At 35.0% G+C, this 18184-nt stretch overlaps 2 protein-coding genes and 1 pseudogene across 4 annotated transcripts; all 3 read left to right on the forward strand.

The window, feature by feature from the left end:
* Window positions 1–1448: 1448 nt before the first annotated feature.
* Window positions 1449–3767, forward strand: LOC111310921 (protein CYTOSOLIC ABA RECEPTOR KINASE 4-like). Its single transcript, XM_022910293.2, has 7 exons — window positions 1449–1626; window positions 1740–1999; window positions 2094–2220; window positions 2311–2584; window positions 2999–3131; window positions 3202–3288; window positions 3414–3767. The coding sequence occupies exons 1-7, from the start codon at window positions 1530–1532 to the stop codon at window positions 3537–3539; spliced, it is 1104 nt and encodes a 367-aa protein (XP_022766028.1). The 5' UTR covers window positions 1449–1529; the 3' UTR covers window positions 3540–3767.
* Window positions 3768–6013: 2246 nt separating this feature from the next.
* Window positions 6014–15071, forward strand: LOC111311595 (uncharacterized). 2 transcript variants are annotated; one of them, XM_022911109.2, is made up of 8 exons: window positions 6014–6398; window positions 7263–7631; window positions 7708–7967; window positions 10129–10270; window positions 10476–10847; window positions 10926–11057; window positions 12373–12501; window positions 12623–15071. In XM_022911109.2, the coding sequence occupies exons 1-8, from the start codon at window positions 6300–6302 to the stop codon at window positions 14921–14923; spliced, it is 3804 nt and encodes a 1267-aa protein (XP_022766844.2). In that variant the 5' UTR covers window positions 6014–6299; the 3' UTR covers window positions 14924–15071. The 2 variants fall into 2 exon arrangements, with proteins under 2 accessions (XP_022766844.2, XP_089614356.1); XM_089758230.1 differs by lacking the exons at window positions 6014–6398; window positions 7263–7631; window positions 7708–7967 and adding an exon at window positions 8196–8283.
* A 965-nt stretch (window positions 15072–16036) lies between these two features.
* LOC149520259 (uncharacterized) lies at window positions 16037–16882 on the forward strand (annotated as a pseudogene). Its single transcript, XR_016340840.1, has one exon. The product of XR_016340840.1 is annotated as an uncharacterized LOC149520259 (transcript).
* Window positions 16883–18184: the final 1302 nt, after the last annotated feature.

An 18184-nucleotide genomic window follows, 5' to 3' on the forward strand; every position in this document is an offset into this window, starting at 1 on the left:
ATTTTTCGTCCAAGATGTAGCTTAATAATTATCCTGAAAATTTTATGAGAAAACAACAAGACCTTCTAAATTTCTTCGAAATCAAATTATAATATAGCTTGTTGACTTTTATTTTATTAACAGATTATGTAACTGTTGACGAGTGAATAAGAAATTTGGATGCAAAGTAAAACGTACTTTAATAATGTCAAAGTATTATAGTTCGATACCATGGATTAAATTTTTTAAAAAAATCTAAATTATTAGTAGGAATAACATTACTCTATTAACAAGAATGTCAAATCTTCTAAAACTTTGCCAAACTTTGAAAGAGTGGAGAAGACGTGCTGATCATGTTTCTCCAGTTTTGAATATCAAACCACTTATTTAATATTCTAAAACCTTTCGTTAATCATTAAAATGAAAGAATAACCCCCCTCTCTCAATCATTAACAAGTCATATTCCAACCAAGAAGCCTTGGACAGTTAACATGGAAAGATTGAAATTTTGGAAGGTGCTTGCCATGCATGGTTCCATGTCTCCATCCATGTCGTTGCCAATTACCAGTAAACATGGACAGTCCATATTAAACTGATATCATATCCAACAAAATCAAAATGTAAGATCATGCACCCCACGATGTTGATCATGCAAAATTGCAAATCTTAGACCGTTAGATTATCATAAGAAACGACAAAGAATACATTAATAGAAAATGGAAAATATAGGTTTGGTTTAGAGACGTGCAAACGTGAATGCACGTAGAAGTAGGTTGGTTTTAAGATTAACGGCTAAAGTATGAGAGACCCGAGTTTGTCGCAAAACAGGAGAAACATGTGTGTCTGTTCCAATACAGAGCCATTACAGAGCAAGGGGGAATAAACAGAAAAAGAAGAAGAAATAAAAAAATTAAGTGGAAACAACCTAACAACAATTCTTTCACTTTTTTTTGTTTCCTATAAAGATTTTGTTTCTGTTTCTGCAATTCTCTGTCATCAACCTTTCCCTCCTCCCTCTCTCTCTCTCTCTCAATCCAGCCTTTCTTATTTTTCATACCTTCTTGGGGTTGATCAGATCGCAGGCTTTCAAGTATGATTCTAATCCTTCAACGCTGTCTTTTTTGGTTTTTCGTTTGAGATATTAGCTCATTTCATTTTGCTATGAAATCAACATGTATGCATTGACAATTGATTATGATTAGTACTTGTATTTAGCTGTCGCTGCTATGTAATCTGATCACATTTTCTTTCAAGATCAATAATTTTGATAAAATCCCAGGTCGCTTTTAAAGTCCTAGTAGTTTTTTTTACTACATTTTAGGAAAATTCTAAGGGGATGGTGATTGAAGCCTGGACATCATCCTTTGACTCCAAAAGATTGATGATAAACAACCAAATCGCTAGGCTAACGAAGCTTGGATTGTTCCTTGAATCATGATATAATACCGTTTCATTTTTTGACCATGCAGGAAAAGATTTGATTTTCCATTGAATTGATAGGAGATTCATTTTCACTGCATGAAAAATTTGAGATTTTAACATCCTAAGCTATGTTCTGCTGCGGAGGTGAGGAGGATGAACCCAACGGTCCACCTGCAAACCAATATACAGCCCCACCTAGAGGAGGAAATCAATACAGTGGTGCTGGTATATCTTTAACTTTTGAGCTTTGTCTGTTATATCTTTCCTTCTTATGCCTCGAGTCATGGCATAGATTTTCTTAATCCTTAAAATGCAATGTTTACTTATGTTTTTAACAGGCAGTGGAAGAGGAGAGCCAAGGACTTCCAATGTTGTTAGAAGTGGGGCTCCTCAAAAAGTTCTACCTATTGATGTTCCAGCTATTCCATTAGATGAGTTAAATAGGATGACTGGTAACTTCGGTACAAAGGCATTGATCGGAGAAGGTTCTTATGGCCGAGTTTTTTATGGAAAGTTAAGTAATGGTCAGCCTGCAGCAATAAAGAAGCTGGATACCGGTTCTTCACCAGAACCAGATTCTGATGACTTTGGAGCACAGGTGAGATATAGAGAACCCGTTTCTTTTCCCCATTAAAGTGATCTGTCTACAATTTTAAGTTGTATTCCATCTTACTGCTGCAATGGTTTTGCAGTTATCAATAGTTTCAAGACTTAAACACGAACAATTTGTGGAGTTGATGGGGTATTGTTTGGAGGCAAATAACAGAATCTTGGTGTATGAACACGCGACAATGGGCTCTTTACATGATGTATTACATGGTATGCTTAGTTTCATCGTTCATCTTTGAGCTTTCCCTTTGTTTGCATTTTGGAATTTTTATTCATTTTCAGTATATAAATTTAAATCAGGGAGGAAAGGTGTACAAGGAGCTGAACCAGGTCCAGTTCTCAGCTGGAACCAAAGAGCAAAAATTGCTCATGGTGCAGCAAAAGGTCTTGAATATTTGCATGAGAAAGTTCAGCCTTCGATAGTTCATCGTGATGTCAGATCAAGCAATGTCCTTCTTTTTGATGACTTCAAGGCCAAAATTGCGGATTTCAACTTGACAAATCAATCTTCTGACACCGCAGCTCGACTGCATTCGACTAGAGTGTTGGGTACCTTTGGGTACCATGCCCCAGAGTAAGTCTTCTAATCCAGCATTTTAATTCGTTTATGACTATTAACTGCCAAAGAAGCCTATTATGGATCTGAACCTATAAATTGATTTGAGTTATAAGTGTTGGATACCTGCATATGATTGAAATGCACCAAGACATTAGAGATTTCCAATGTTCCAAAAATAAGATATAATTAGCTTCAAGAACCATGACATCAGAGATTTTCCGTATCTGCAGAAGTTGCTATTATTACCTTAAAACACTGAAACTAGTGGTATCATAAATCAAACCCTATCTAGTGTCTGATTCATGATATTACTGCAAGCTATGAAATCTTTTGCTTCAACATTCTTTTTGTTAACAGACTTGAACAGATTTTCTGTTTTTGTTGTCTTGTTGTTTTCCCATGATTCATTTAAACTTTCTTTCTGCCTAGGTATGCTATGACGGGGCAGATCACCCAGAAAAGTGATGTATACAGTTTTGGAGTTGTTCTTCTTGAGCTCTTGACAGGGAGAAAACCAGTAGACCATACAATGCCCAAAGGACAACAGAGTCTTGTTACTTGGGTGTGTTTCTTTCCCTATTCGTATCTGCTGCCATTTAGCATGTGTCTCTAACTCAGTTTCAACAATGCAGGCAACTCCAAGATTGAGTGAAGACAAGGTTAAGCAATGTGTGGATCCCAAGCTAAACAATGACTACCCACCGAAGGCAATTGCCAAGGTTGTCTCTTCTGCTACATTATCTTCATTATGACTTCCAGGTTTTTCATACTGCAGGTTGAAATTATTTTCCTTTTAAATTCGACTTACATCCCATGTTTTGTATTATTTATTTGGGTATCTCAGCTAGCAGCAGTTGCAGCACTTTGTGTCCAGTATGAGGCAGACTTCCGGCCAAACATGACTATTGTTGTCAAAGCTCTTCAGCCACTTCTTAATGCAAAACCAGCAGGATCAGACTCTCAACCATAATATATATAGCTGACCTAAAAACCAGTAGTGAGGCATGTGTAGTTGTAACATTTTCTTCATGTTTTGTAATCTCATCACTTTTCGAATTCGATTTTACGATCAAATATATTCCCTGGAAGGGTTTAGTGTTTACTCAAGACTTGAAGATTCAGTGTTATCATTGTTAAATAGATTGTAATATAAATTCTTTGTCAGAATCGAATAACACAACATTGCATTTCAATCTGCAATATGGTGAAATATGCTTGGTTTTGTTGTTAGTCCTTCTGTGGAACGAGTGCAACGAAACTTATGAACATGAATGAATGAAGCTGGATGAGATAAATAAACCTTATTTATATTCACTTATAATCATTTCTGTTCTTCTATCGAGTAAAGTCATATGATAAAGAATCTTCCAGGAAGTTTTTCTTCACCAGGTAACCTTCATGATTTCAATTCATGAATCAGCAATGATTCTACTTGAAATACGTGGAAGATTCAAACTATTGAACAATGTTGAACGTCCACTTACTTTGAAATTGAATGCCCAACATCTCTTGGTGGATCATTGTCAAGCCCAACTTGCAAGTTTTGAACTGAGAAACCCAAATCAACAATGGTACGTATGGTCTCATTTATCAACAAAATGACAACATCCATGCCTTAATCTAAACTAGAGAGAACAAAAAAATGACAACAGTCTCAACAAACAAACAACATGTGCATGAGAAATTTTTTTAGTTTCTTTGTTAGTTCATCTCTCTCCCATGTTGATTCTTTATCCATGTATTGAGATTTAACTTTTAAAACATGAATTATTTATTTATCATTAAATCAAATGTTGATGAATGATTATTTAATCTCTTTAATCTAAAAACATATTGATAAAAGAAAAATATTAGAAAATAATAAAAGTAAAATGTTTTGTAAAAAATACTCAATGAGTGAATAGTTATTTTAATTGTTTCATTTAAAAAATATAAATATAAATATAAATATAAATATTTTATTTTATTTTATTATCATTTTTATATATTTTTTAATTAAGTTAATGTTATTTGATCAGTAATATCGAATTTTTTTGCCAATATAATATCAAATTCAATCATACTCATTATAAATAGTATAAATATTAAATTGTGTATCATTAAAAAATAATATCTAAAATTGTGGAAAAAAAATAGGATGCCCTTAATAGCATGAAAGCTAATTTGAAACCAAAATCAACACCGTTGATATGGTTGATTGTCACATCCTCTTTTTTTTTTTATTATTGAGGGAAAAAAAAAGAACAAACTTTTGAGATCCCTGGCTTGCAAAATCTTCAAAATTCCTATTATTTAACCGACAATAATAGATAAATAAATTAATAATAAAATTAAAAAAAAGTGACGGGGGTCCATTGTATTCGTACGTTAGCGGAAATCCATCCCATCTGACAAGGACATACGTGGCAGTTATTTATTGGGCTTTTACAGGTGGAATTTGACTATGTATTATGTGATTAAATTTTTTTTTTCTTGATTTCTGCCCAAACATGACCCCAACGGTTCGTGCACGTTAGTGTATTTCAACCTGTCGAGCTGAGGACGTTCAATAAAATTTTTACATGTGTGATAAATAAAAATGGACAATTCTTTTTGAAATTATAAAAATAAAAAATTTATGTCGTCATTATTTCACATTTCATCATGTTTATATATAGTAATAATTTTGTTTATATCCTTCGACGTTATAAATGATAAGCTAAATTTTATATATATACTAAATATTATAATTATTTATTATATTTTTTTATGTCCAAGTGGAATTTAATTTTATATTTTTTAAATGAAAACGAGCAAATTGTGTAAATTTATTATTTTTTTTATAAAAAATCATAATATAAAATTTAAAATTTATACTTGTTAAATATCATTTATAATTATATAAAATAATTAAGTTGAGTTTCGAATTTAATATAATATGAGTTTTTTTTTTTTTTTTCATATTCTAACCTAGCAAAATAAATATAAGTAAAATCTAATTCACAAAATGTAACCCTTTTTTACCATCTAATTAATTGAAATAAATTAATTAAAATTCTAAAATAAGTCAAAACTTATTTCCATTCCATTGTATAATTAATTATTCACCTAAAAACAACAAATATATTACTAATTGATTTTATTTGAAAAACGACTTTCTGCTTATCTCTACACCTTTTTTTTTTTTTGTATTTTTAAACTAATATTAAAATACCGTATATTTTCCGGCCAAAAAAAAAAACCCACATTTAAAAAAACTTCTCACAAACAATAAAAACATATTATTATTATTATTATTATTTACCTGAGATAGTTAAAAATTGTAAAGTAACAGTCTGTTTCCATTTTAACCGTCCTTTCCTTTTTCCCAATGGCCAAACAAAGCAGCCTCAAATTCTTTCTCACTGATTTTCTCTTACAAATATTTATAGATATAAATAAAGAAATGCAGCAACAAATCTGATCATCGTCATCAACCTCCCAAAACCATCCCTTTCAATTTTGTTCCCTTCTCGCTTCGATCTCTTTCTCAAATTCAATACGATTTGGATCCCCGAAGGAAAAAAACCCCAATCATCATTTTCAGGATCTTTGAATTTTTTTTGTTTTGTCTTTTTTTTTTGTCAAATCCGGTTCAATTTTATTGAATCGGTTTTTTTTTTTGATCGGTAAAACAAAACGGAATTGAGGGGTGGGGGATGGAAAGATTGGTAAATAATTGTAAATCAAAGAGAGTTTGAGAAATCAAAGGATGCCAGGATTAGCGCAAAGAAATGAGCAATATAGTAATGCCTCAATTGGGTTTTGGTCTAAGCATAGCGATGATGTTAGCTACAATCAACTCCAGAAGGTATTTGATTTTCGTTTTCTTCACTTTATCATTAATTTTTCTGGTTGAAATTTTTGGTGATATAATTGTTTTTATTGAATTAGGATTGGATTGGATCAGTGTTTTGGATTGGGTTTTTTGTTTAGTTTAATGGGTACTTTGAGTTTGGATTGGATCTTAATTTATTTTGTTTTAATTTTTTTAATTGTTTACCAGATCCAGTTAGAGAGTTATAATTTTGATCATGTGCCAATTTTGGTTCTAGTATTGATTTGTTGTTTAATGACATCTGCCTTTCGCTTAGAGACGTTACACATTGGTTGCCAAATTTTGTTTAGAGCCAAGGCACTGATATTTTAGTGCTATTCCTGGCTTTGAATTGAGTAAAGAAATAAAAGTTAGAAGTTTGATAATTAACTTCGTCACTGTCAGTTCTTAAAGAATTTCTTTACTCATTGTTGAGTTCAATGTGGCATTCTGTCGAGGTCTATGGTCTTTTTATTTTTTGGCTATAAAAAGTGTTGGAGGTGATTGAGGAATTGGGAATTCAAGGAATGATGCTTGTTTGCAATTAGCTAATGAGGATAGCTGTATCCAATGGAGCACCCAAGTGGTTAGAATGTGAAACTCCAATCTTGAGATTGTAGGTTCAATTCCTTCGGATGAGAGGAGGCAGGGTCTATGGTAGAGGTGAGAGCTACCTAACCATTGTGTAGCCCAAGACCTAGTGGGTCTCCACACCCTGTTCTTCACTCTCCATATGTACCAAAAAAGAGGGATAGTGTTGATTGTGCAATTTAATAATGGATATGTTTTATAAATACATGGTTTATTGATTTTATTTCTGATTAGTTGCTAAGAAAGAGCTGTGTTTTTGTATTGCAGTTCTGGAGTGAGCTTTCATTCCAAGCTCGGCAGGATCTTCTTAGAATTGATAAACAAACCCTCTTTGAGCAAGCTCGCAAGAACATGTATTGCTCCAGATGTAATGGGCTACTGCTTGAAGGTTTTTTGCAGATTGTCATGTATGGAAAATCCTTGCAGCAGGAAATGGTAGCTGGTAGCCTTCATTACAACAGGTTAGGAGTTTCAAAAAACCAGAGTGATGGTGGATTGAGTATGATGAATGGGTCACAAGATGAAATTCAAGATCCATCTGTCCACCCTTGGGGAGGTTTGACCACTACTCGTGATGGGTCACTGACACTTCTTGACTGCTATATGTGCTCAAAGTCACTCAAGGGTTTCCAAGATGTACGTGCTGATCAAATTGTTTTCTCTGATTATGTTTTCCCTTTTCATCTAGTTGTTGATGTTTCAATTGAATCAGGTGTTTGACAGTGCACGTGCAAGGGAGCGTGAGCGTGAATTGCTTTATCCTGATGCTTGTGGTGGGGGAGGTCGGGGTTGGATAAGCCATGGAATTGCCGGTTATGGAAGAGGACATGGAACTAGAGAAACTTGTGCTTTGCACACTGCCAGGCTTTCTTGTGACACGTTGGTGGATTTCTGGTCAGCTCTTGGAGAAGAAACTCGGCAGTCTCTTCTAAGAATGAAAGAAGAGGATTTCATTGAGAGGCTTATGTACAGGTGTGTTTGTAGCTCCTTCTTTATGGATGAATGTGTTTCATTTGCTATATTGGTCAGCTGGTGAACAATGTGAAGTTTGATGTTCATTGATCAAGCAGCTTCCATTGGAGCTAGAAATATAAGAATAGTGGTGGGAGTTTCAGGACATGAAGAGGACAATAGTTTTATTTGATGGTATTAAAGACGTAAAAGTTTCATAATTTCATTTGTGTGCTTTTGAAAGCTTCAGGGATTCTGTGTTCATATCCTAGCTGACAGCTGACTAGCCCTGTGAAGTAAGGTTTTTTGGAGCATCTGATTTCCTAGCTATGAGAGTGTAAGTCTTTTAAATGGAAAATTATTGTAATAAAACTTATGATGGCCCATGGAACGAGGAAATGAAACTCCATGCTGCAGACTGGAAAAAAGATATTTCCCGAAATTAGCAGGATTGATAAGCGTTATTTTAATGCACAATTCACAATTTGAGATAATTGAAAAATGTTAATGTGCAAGGTACTGAGTTTTTCTTTTTGTTGGTCGACTTAACTATGACATAAGCATTATTAAAGCAGTCTCTTATTCATCTTTCAATGAGTTTGTTCTTTCAAACAGGAGTGTAACTATAGATCCTTGTCGTGAACATATTTTGGTCATTTTTAAGAATCCTTCTTCAATCTCCGGAGTTTAGCAATTGGAAGATATGGTGACTAGTACTCCTGGATACATGTTTTGACCTGTAGCAGTTGGGAGTTATCCTTTTTTTCTGGCTTTAAGCATGATATGAAACCATTAAGACCAGAGAGCCAAAGCTTTAAGAAGCATCCATTCCTAGCAGCTTTGAAGGCATAAATTAGTAAGAAACCTGCAATACCTGAGTGCTGCTTCCTTTAGAGGATAGTCAACCCTAAAAAATGACCTCTATAAGTGGTCTTTTATTGAGAAACTAAGTGGCGGATGATGCGGATGACTGATGTTAGACTAAATTTTTCTATATTGAAGGAGATTAAAGGAAAAGTTAAGATTCTTTTATAGAACGAAAACTATATGATCTTAGAACCTGGACTTATAAACGGTTAATGAGTAGTCTGTCTCTGTCCCTCTCTTAAAATTGTTTTGTTCCCTCCTCTGAATAGTCAACTTTAGGGCCTTAGGCTTTCCAGTTCTGTTATCAAAGGAAAAGCAAGAGAAAATATTTGATGAAATTGATGTTACTCACCCTGCTATCACCCATATTTTTAAGGTATCCTAAATATGTGTGCATCCTAAATGTGTGTGCTTTGTTTCAAAGGTCCTCTTTCTAAGTGACTCTTACTGAAGGTGAACTGGAAGGGTGAGTTGGAATCTGAAGTCCCTGAAATACTGGGTGGTGAAGGTTGCATACAACTGTCTGCATCCGTTTTTCTCCAAAAAAGGCCTCTAGATTTATTGCTTTTCTTTTCTTAATCATGTGGACTTTCTTTAACAGTTTGCTTTCTCTATGTGATTTCTGTCATGCTTATCATCCTTATTGTTACTTTTTCAATTCTTAAATATTCGTTGTTATGATGGATTTGAATGTTGAAACGAAATTTGTCACTAAGAACAAGATGAAGATGTTGAAAAGGTGTCTTTGTTGAGAAGTACATATGAATTGAGGCTGTCGAAATGGTTGGATGGCTGGATATGCTTAGAGGGTATTGAGAGAGTAAAATTTGTATCCCCTTTAGTAAGAAAAAATGAACATGAGACAATTTCTTTTGAGTAATGAAAATGAGACATTTATTAGACTAGAATGGCTGAAAGGGATTTGCATCTGCTTTTGCCTCTTCTGCTCATTACCTCGGTGATAAGTTGAAGGGATGGTAAAATTATCATACATCCAGGGCTGCCTGCATTTTAGTCTCTCAGAATATGACAATTGGGTTCCCTACGGGTGGTTATCCTGCAAACTTGATGGTGTAGTCTTATTCATTATTTTTCCTCCCAGAAAGCTTTGTGCTAAAATTGATGTTACTTTTATGTTGCAAAAATCTCTGTTTTTGTACTTCCTGGAGTTTCATATAGAAGTATTAGGCCTAGGCTAAAACTGTACTCAGTTGTTAGCCATTTATGATTTGTGGTGTTTACAACTTGCTTGTAGACTTCTGTTCTCTATTGTTTTGTATGGATTTCATATCTCTCATTTGCATCTTTGTCTCAGGTTTGACAGCAAAAGATTTTGCAGAGATTGCAGAAGAAACGTTATCCGTGAATTCAAGGAGCTGAAGGAGCTCAAACGCATGCGTAGAGAAACACGATGCACTAGTTGGTTTTGTGTTGCAGATACAGCCTTTCTATATGAGGTGCTTCATCCATATCATTAACCTTTTAGTGCACTGACTTTTGTTACGATACCATCATATATTCATCTTTTGATCTAATTGTTCATAAAAATTTTATGGCTGAGATTTCATTTCTGACTACTTTAGCCATAATTTATTGAGCTTGTTGTGAGAATTTCCGGAATATATGTGACTTACACAACATTTTTCTTTACTACTCGCCCAGGTATCTGATGGTGCAGTGCAGGCTGATTGGCGCCAAACTTTTGCTGACACTATTGGAACTTACCACCACTTTGAATGGGCAGTTGGAACTGGGGAAGGAAAATCAGATATTATGGAATTTGAAAATGTTGGCATCAATGGGAGTGCTCAAGTCAATGGCTTGGATCTTGATGGCTTGAGTTCATGTTATATCACCCTGAGGCCCTGGAAATTGGATGGCCGCTGCTCTGAGCTTTCTGTAAAAGCCCATGCATTAAAGGGCCAACAATGTGTGCATTGCAGACTTGTAGTTGGGGATGGTTATGTTACAATCACAAGGGGTGAAAGTATTAGAAGGTTTTTTGAGCATGCTGAAGATGCCGAGGAAGAAGAGGTAGTTCAAACTTTGTTAGTCTTATCCAAGAAGTTGTTTGGATGATAGTGATGTTGAACTTTTAACTCATCTTTTCAGGATGATGATTCCATGGACAAGGATGGAAATGAGCTTGATGGAGAATGCTCTCGTCCCCAAAAGCATGCAAAGAGTCCCGAACTTGCTCGAGAGTTTCTTCTTGATGCGGCGACTGTTATTTTCAAGGAACAGGCATGTTCAAATCTTCACCTTTCTTGTGCTTTAAAGTCTTGCAACATGCCTGCCATTCTTGTTAATTATTTACATAAAAAATATCATCTGTGGGTTTCTATCATTTTCATTTGATAATTAGAACCTCTCTCTGTATGTAGAAGAATATGATCAGTAGGAAGGTAACAAAAATCAGGTCTATATTAATGACTTGATGTGTTAGTTAGTGGCAAGCAAGTTATTAACCAGAATTTCAGTCCATTGTTTTTGACAGAATCTGTGTTTAAAATGGTTTTTGTTGTTGAATTTTGTGCTTTAGAGAAGCAGGACTAATGATAAATGAAATATTGTCTTAGGTGAAACTTCGAGAAGGATAGAGTGTGTGCTTTAAGCTTGATGACCTGGAAACACTTATATGAGTGATACATAAATTTGGGAAGATTGTGATTACTTTGAGAAAGATTAGCAATGTTCATGATACTATAGCAACTTGGCAGGAGAGAGGAAATGCAATTAGTTTGTTTTGTAAGTAATGATATGATTTATATATTGAGTCAATTATTAGGCCAACCTTGCCAACTTGCTCCATCCTGTTAAGTTTGTTGGGAGACAAATGCTGATCTGCCATCTTGTTAGTTTTGGACTTGTCAAACAAATCCCATGCAGGTGCTCAACCTTATTCTCCTTTGCTCAAATTCATGTCAATATAGAGGTAGTAGCACATTTTGTACTGGCTAAAATGAAGATGTTTTCATGAGTAGTCTAAAATGATTCTTATTTCTAAGAAATAGTAGGCAGTGGTACTCAATCTAAAGGAGTGAAAGTACAATAGAGCTTTTGATCATAGGGAAGAACACCAGTGATTGCTTGGTGGGGAAGAGTGAGTTGATCCAAGTATCAGAGTGAAATGCTGCGAGAAAGGATGCGGAACCTATAATTTAAGTGATGTCATCTGCAATCAAGGCTAAACGTTCAAACTTAAGGCCAAGTATTTTGGTCCTTAATTCTGATATGGGTGATTGGCATTATATCTGTCAAAATTCAAACAAATGGTTTGCTTATATACGTAGTTAACAATTTAAAAGATATTAACTAATAGAATCACAATAGCTAACAATGAGTTTGGTTTTTTTTTAATGAGAAGAGTTACAAAGAGTTTGAATACTTCTAAAACTTGGTAAGAATAAACTTGGACTTTGTTTAGTGGTTCTTGTGGGTTGTGATGGAGTTGTGACACAGCAAACATACAGGTCAATCTGTTTCCATTGTTTGTGTTCTCATCAATGCTAAAATTCTTTTTACAAACTTAAAACAATTTATCCATTTTGATATTCAGGTTGAAAAGGCTTTTAGGGAAGGAACAGCACGCCAGAATGCACACAGTATCTTTGTTTGTCTTGCACTAAAGCTGCTGGAAGAACGTGTTCATGTTGCATTCAAGGAAATTATTACGTTAGAAAAGCAGGTTTGAATAATTGATGATACTTCAGGATAGATTTTCCTTTATGCTTATCTGTAAATATAGGTGGCTATTCTCATTTTTTGATAAATATTACAGACACAGTGACACTACATGATTTCTGCAGATGAAGCTTCTTGAAGAAGAAGAAAAGGAAAAGCGTGAAGAAGAAGAACGCAAGGAGAGGAAAAGAACAAAAGAACGAGAGAAAAAGCTCAGGAGAAAGGAGAGATTGAAAGGAAAAGAAAGAGAGAAAGAAAAAAATTGTTCTGAAAGTATTACTCCTGTTGCTCCTGTTGTCTCAAAGGAAGAATCTTCACTAACTATTGAGGTTGAAGAACATACTTCTATTAATTGCAGAGATTCTGTTAGTGACTCAGGTGATATTATTGTGTCTAGACCTGGCTCTCCAGATGCTCAAGGAGAACAGTTTTTAGATGCGCATTCCACTTCTAGATTGCTAGATCACTCTTTTGATGGTCCTGATGGAGAAGGTACAAAGGTAAAAGATGGAAATGTATCTTTTACAATGGAGCAATCAATTTCTCGTCGGAGATTGAAATTTTGCAAGGTTGGTCAATTTGATCCATCCATGAAATGGTGTGATCGACGGTTTGCTGTTGTTTCAGAAAGTGTTCCTGTCAATAGATCTGAGCCAAGATCTCAAAGTGAATACTCTGAGGCTCCTTCCAGGGGCATCAATGGATTAAATAGGCCATTAAGGATAAGCAGTGCAAAGTCCAATGGTTGGAATTGTGGTGTTAAGTATAATGAGAAGTTTCAGTGTTCCAATAGCCGGAGTGACAGATATGACTTCTACTCTTGCAGCTGTGGCCAACACAACGAATACAGAGCCAAGATTGAGCCGCATGTTTCTGCAACTAGAGTAGGTCGACATCTGCTCGCAGAATCTGCATTGGATATGTCCAAGCAAGTCTATCGTGGTAACAAGTATAATCGACAAGATTACATGCGTGAAGATTGTGGAAGATTGAGAAATAAAATTATTGCAGGAAACAATCCTTCTGCTCGAGATTCATTTCACTCCAAGAAAGTTTGGGAGCCCACAGAAGCCCAAAAAAAGTACCCCCGGAGCAATTCTGATACAAATATTACTTTGAGGTCATCAACTTACAATGAAGGGGCCGGATCTAGTGATAACTTTGTTAAGTCATCTGATGAGGCATGCTCAAGGGAAGTTAGTGTAAATTTGGGTGAAATTGATCTTGAGCATAGCAACGTTAACAAACTAAAAAACTCCAGCCTTGCAACAAATGAGGACTGTCATGTGGAAACTCAGGATAAATGCTCTTTGCTAAATGCTGCATATGAGGAAGTTGGACTTTGTCCTAATAAAAATCATAACTTGAATGGAATTTCTCATTCTATGATGAGTAGCACTTCTAATTCTGACAACTGCTCTTCATGCCTTAGTGAAGGAGATAGCAATACCTTATCCTCAAATCATGGGAATTTGGAATCTTCATCAACATCAGATTCTGAAGATGGCAGTCAACAATTAGATGGGAGAGATACTTCAGTCTGCATTCAAAATGGCTTCTCTGAGTGTCAGGTGAAAGTAATGGATAAAATACAGGATGTCAATGGAGGGGTTGATCTGGAAAGCCAGGCATTGTTTGGACATTCACCAGCTGATAAAGGAAACAAAGCTCCAGGAAATCCACTGACAAAAACTGCTGAAAATTCTGATAATGGAAAACCAACTGCTGTTATGGGTTCTCAACATCAAGGCATGTTTACATCAGTGCATAACCAACATATACAATTTCCAGTGTATCAAGCTCCTTCAACCATGGGTTACTACCATCAGAATCCTGTTTCTTGGACAGCAACTCCAACTAATGGATTAATGCATTTCCCTCCTCCAAACCCTTATTATCTTTATACTGGCCCTCTTGGCTACGGTTTAAATGGGAACTCACCATTATGCATGCCATATGGCACGCTGCAGCATTTAGGCACCCCCATGTTTAATCCTGGTCCCGTTCCAGTTTATCAACCAGTTTCAAAGACCAATGGCTTGTATGCAGAGGAGCGATCTCAGATTCCCAAGACTGGTACAACAAAAGAAGCTTTCACTGAAGTTAACGCAGAGATGGTTGTTCCCGGCAGGCTGGATGCATCAGAACAAGGAGCAAATGAAGAAGGTAGGCCAAATGATGTCTCTGCCAAATCACACACGGATGACACTAGCTTTTCCTTGTTCCATTTTGGTGGGCCTGTGGCTCTTTCAACAGGTTGCAAATCTAATCCTGTCCCTTTGAAAGATGAGATTGTGGGAGAACTTTCTTCTCAATTTTCAGCAGATCATGTCGAAAACGGTCATGCTTGCAATAAAAAAGAGACTACCATTGAAGAGTACAACTTGTTTGCAGTGAGCAACGGCATAAGGTTTTCATTCTTCTAAAATAGTAGTTGGGTATGGGTGACTGTTTGGCAGTTCAATCCCTACCTTGTTGCCCAGAAAATGGAAAGTTTGAGAGTACTTTGTAATTCGGTATACAATAATCTTACTGTGAAAGAAAATCCAATTTTAGCTTATAGTTTCTTTATTAGATTGTTTCCCAATTTGTCTAATTGTTTTATTTAATGTAGAGAAAGAAAAAATTGGGAGAGTGCCATATAATGTTTGAGGGCTTTCTGAATGAAGTCAGTTTTTTTTTTTTAAATTAATGAAGCTTTGCTGGTATGAGATTTTGTTTTCTTGAAATTTATTTGGATTTGTTATGATTTCAATTTCATTTCTTGAATGCTATGCTTCAGATTCTGTCCCTGATAGTGACTTGCAAAATGGTAGGGCCTTCGCATTTTCCTTTATGTCTTCAAGTAGGATCAGATTGTAGAAGTCAAGAAATAGATTCATTCACGATTGGACAGGATTGAAATTTCTTTTGCTTCATTATTTTTCATAATGACGTGCACAATCACAATTTGTCTTCATCAATTATTCATATGCTGAGCCAAAAAAAAAAAAATGTGGAATGGGAAAGCAAAGACAAAATACTAGTCATAAAATGGAAACTTATTATATGGCCAAATTCCTGAACCAAGAAAAATTTCTAAAGCAACTTCACTGCACTTTCACAAAAATAAACGAAGAAAAAGCTTCATTTCTTTTTTGAAATTAGGTTTGTATTTTATCACATATCTATTGTAATGTAATTAAATTTATCGTATCATCAGTTAAAATTAAATATCAACTTCAATTAAATTCATCTAACATAAAATTTTTATTGAATTTATTTTAATCACATTTATAATAATTTTTTAATCAAAATTACAAAAAATTTTATTACTATTTTTAATTTCATTAGAACTAATTTCACAATATATGTAAATGGTTAAAAAAATGACATCTAATTTTAACTAAAAAAAATCTCATTATCCAAACTAGTCTAAAAAGCCCAATTTGAAATGGGCTAGCTCAGAAAATTCAAATGAATAGCAAAAGCACGACTGTCAAAGCCCAACTTGCAGCCCACAATCGTAACTTTTCTCTTTGACTAGCAACGAACGAGCCTCGGGTCGGACGTTTTCAGTTTTCTTCCCCACGAACTTTCCCTAGAAAACACTTTCCTTTCCTTTCCTTTCCTTCTCTTTCCCTCAAAATGGCGACACCCCAATTCCTATCATCCTTCAAATACTCCGACAGCCTAACAGTCGTAGCCATCTCCGTTTGCACAGCCATTGTCTGCGAAGCCATATCCTGGCTCTTAATCTACCGAACCAACTCTTACAAATCCCTCAAATCCTCAATCGACAAAGCCGCCAAGAAACTTGAAACCATGAAAACCGACCAAAACCCAAACAAGTTATCCAACAAAAAATCCAAAACCAAGAAAATTGACCGTGTCGAAACCAGCCTCAAAGAATCCAGTCGTGACCTTTCCTTGTTCAAGTTCAAATCTGGGGCTGTTGTTGCGCTTGTTTTGATCGTCGTTTTTGGGTTCTTGAATTCGCTTTTCGAAGGTAAAGTTGTGGCCAAATTGCCGTTTAAGCCGATTGGGATTGTGATGAAGATGAGTCATAGAGGGTTACAAGGGGAGGATTCCACGGATTGTTCGATGGTGTTTTTGTATTTCTTGTGTTCGATTAGTATAAGGACTAATTTGCAGAAGCTTTTGGGGTTTTCGCCACCGCGAGGAGCTGCTGGTGCTGGGTTGTTCCCAATGCCTGATCCCAAGACTAGTTGATTCAATTTTAGTTGATCTTTGGGGGATTTAAGGAACTGGGTATGTGATTTTTTTTTTTTGTTTTTAATTTTAGCTACAGTTTCTCAAATGAGAATCATGATTTTGTTAATGGGTATTTAGAATTTTGGATTTTTATGTGATAATTAGTGACAATAACTGCTTTTATATTTGAATTTTTGTTCTCTGCATTTGATTATTATTGATTTGTATGAGGAGTAAGTTGCCAGTGATTGAAGTCTAGATTGGATTTAATGATTTTATATCCAACCAGTACAGCCCTTACTATCTGATTGAAATTTTTACCTATGAGAAGTTGAGAACCTGTGGGCTCTGTCATGCCTAGATTGGAATAATCCATGCTTGATTCCATCTTTCTCTAAATCTATTGAGAATGTTTTAGTGAAATGTTTGTAGTGTAATGGATGTTCATCCAGTTTCTTATTGAAGCTTTCATGGATCCAATGTCTGGCGCAATGGTTTATTGTACATATCATACAATTTATACAATCTATGAACTGGTGATCTAATTATTTGCATATCTTAATCATTTCATAATCTAGAGTATTTTGTGGAAACTGATATTAGATCCACAATATATCCTTTGCTCAGAGATTGGTCCTTAAGCTTTGAGAATACTGTTTTGTTTTGCTTGTTCAATTGTCTGGAAATGAAGTAAATCTCGATGAATTCTTTGTTCTTTTTAATTACTTTCTAATGTTGGGATTCTATTGGAAGCTTGAAGGAAGATGACCTCTATTATTTGGAGAACTCGCTGTCACAAGTTAGAACTAAGGAAGACATCATACTTGAAAGTCGTATTTCTGAGTAAAATATACTTATGAATGGTCATTGAACTTTGAGGTTAAGGTTTAGATTTGGCATGTAAAAATCTGTGAAATAAGCTGTTTAGTTTTATACTGTGCTGGGTTAGTTTAAAATATTGCTAGTGTTGCATAATATATATATATATATATATGTATATGTATGTATGTATGTGTATGCCATCCTGTTTCTTCTTCATCTTGTGCTCTGGAATTAGGGATGGTAAAATACTTCATCCTCAACGGATTCTGCCCTGCCCCAACAGAGGTAGTTTTTTTTGTTTGAAAATAGGGGATCAGGGCTGGGCAGATCGATTTGAAAAAAAAAAAAAATCGAAATCGGGTTGAAGTTTAGTATGCCCCCCAGCTATATGTAAAAATATATATATTTTATTTTTATTTAGTTATACATCATTAAAAATATGTAAATTATGTTAATAAATTTTAAAGATTTTCAAGTAACTACCGATTATTGTGATTAGATCATGATCAATTTTTAAAGAAATTACCTCGTGCAAAAGCTAAAATTAAATTATAGTCTTGAAAGACTTTTTAGTCCACTTTTCATGTCGATTAAGCTGTAAACCTAGCTCAAAGCCTTATCAACTGCATGCAAGTACTTGTACATGCTTTTTTTTACGAGGTTGTGAAAGA

This window comes from Durio zibethinus, chromosome 1 (assembly GCF_047325235.1).
Source record: "Durio zibethinus cultivar Kanyao isolate XHJ-2024 chromosome 1, ASM4732523v1, whole genome shotgun sequence".
Classification (NCBI taxonomy): Eukaryota; Viridiplantae; Streptophyta; class Magnoliopsida; order Malvales; family Malvaceae; genus Durio; species Durio zibethinus.

What these genes read in the sequence shown, in the direction of transcription:
- LOC111310921 (XM_022910293.2), top strand. Translation starts at nt 1,530, where the DNA reads ATGTTCTGCTGCGGAGGTGAGGAGGATGAACCCAACGGTCCACCTGCA. An exon ending in CTGATGACTTTGGAGCACAG is followed by an intron (nt 2,000 to 2,093) that starts GTGAGATATAGA and finishes ATGGTTTTGCAG; the next exon opens with TTATCAATAGTTTCAAGACT. An exon ending in TTTACATGATGTATTACATG is followed by an intron (nt 2,221 to 2,310) that starts GTATGCTTAGTT and finishes AATTTAAATCAG; the next exon opens with GGAGGAAAGGTGTACAAGGA.
- LOC111311595 (XM_022911109.2), top strand. Translation starts at nt 6,300, where the DNA reads ATGCCAGGATTAGCGCAAAGAAATGAGCAATATAGTAATGCCTCAATT. An exon ending in CACTCAAGGGTTTCCAAGAT is followed by an intron (nt 7,632 to 7,707) that starts GTACGTGCTGAT and finishes CAATTGAATCAG; the next exon opens with GTGTTTGACAGTGCACGTGC. An exon ending in ATTGAGAGGCTTATGTACAG is followed by an intron (nt 7,968 to 10,128) that starts GTGTGTTTGTAG and finishes TCTTTGTCTCAG; the next exon opens with GTTTGACAGCAAAAGATTTT.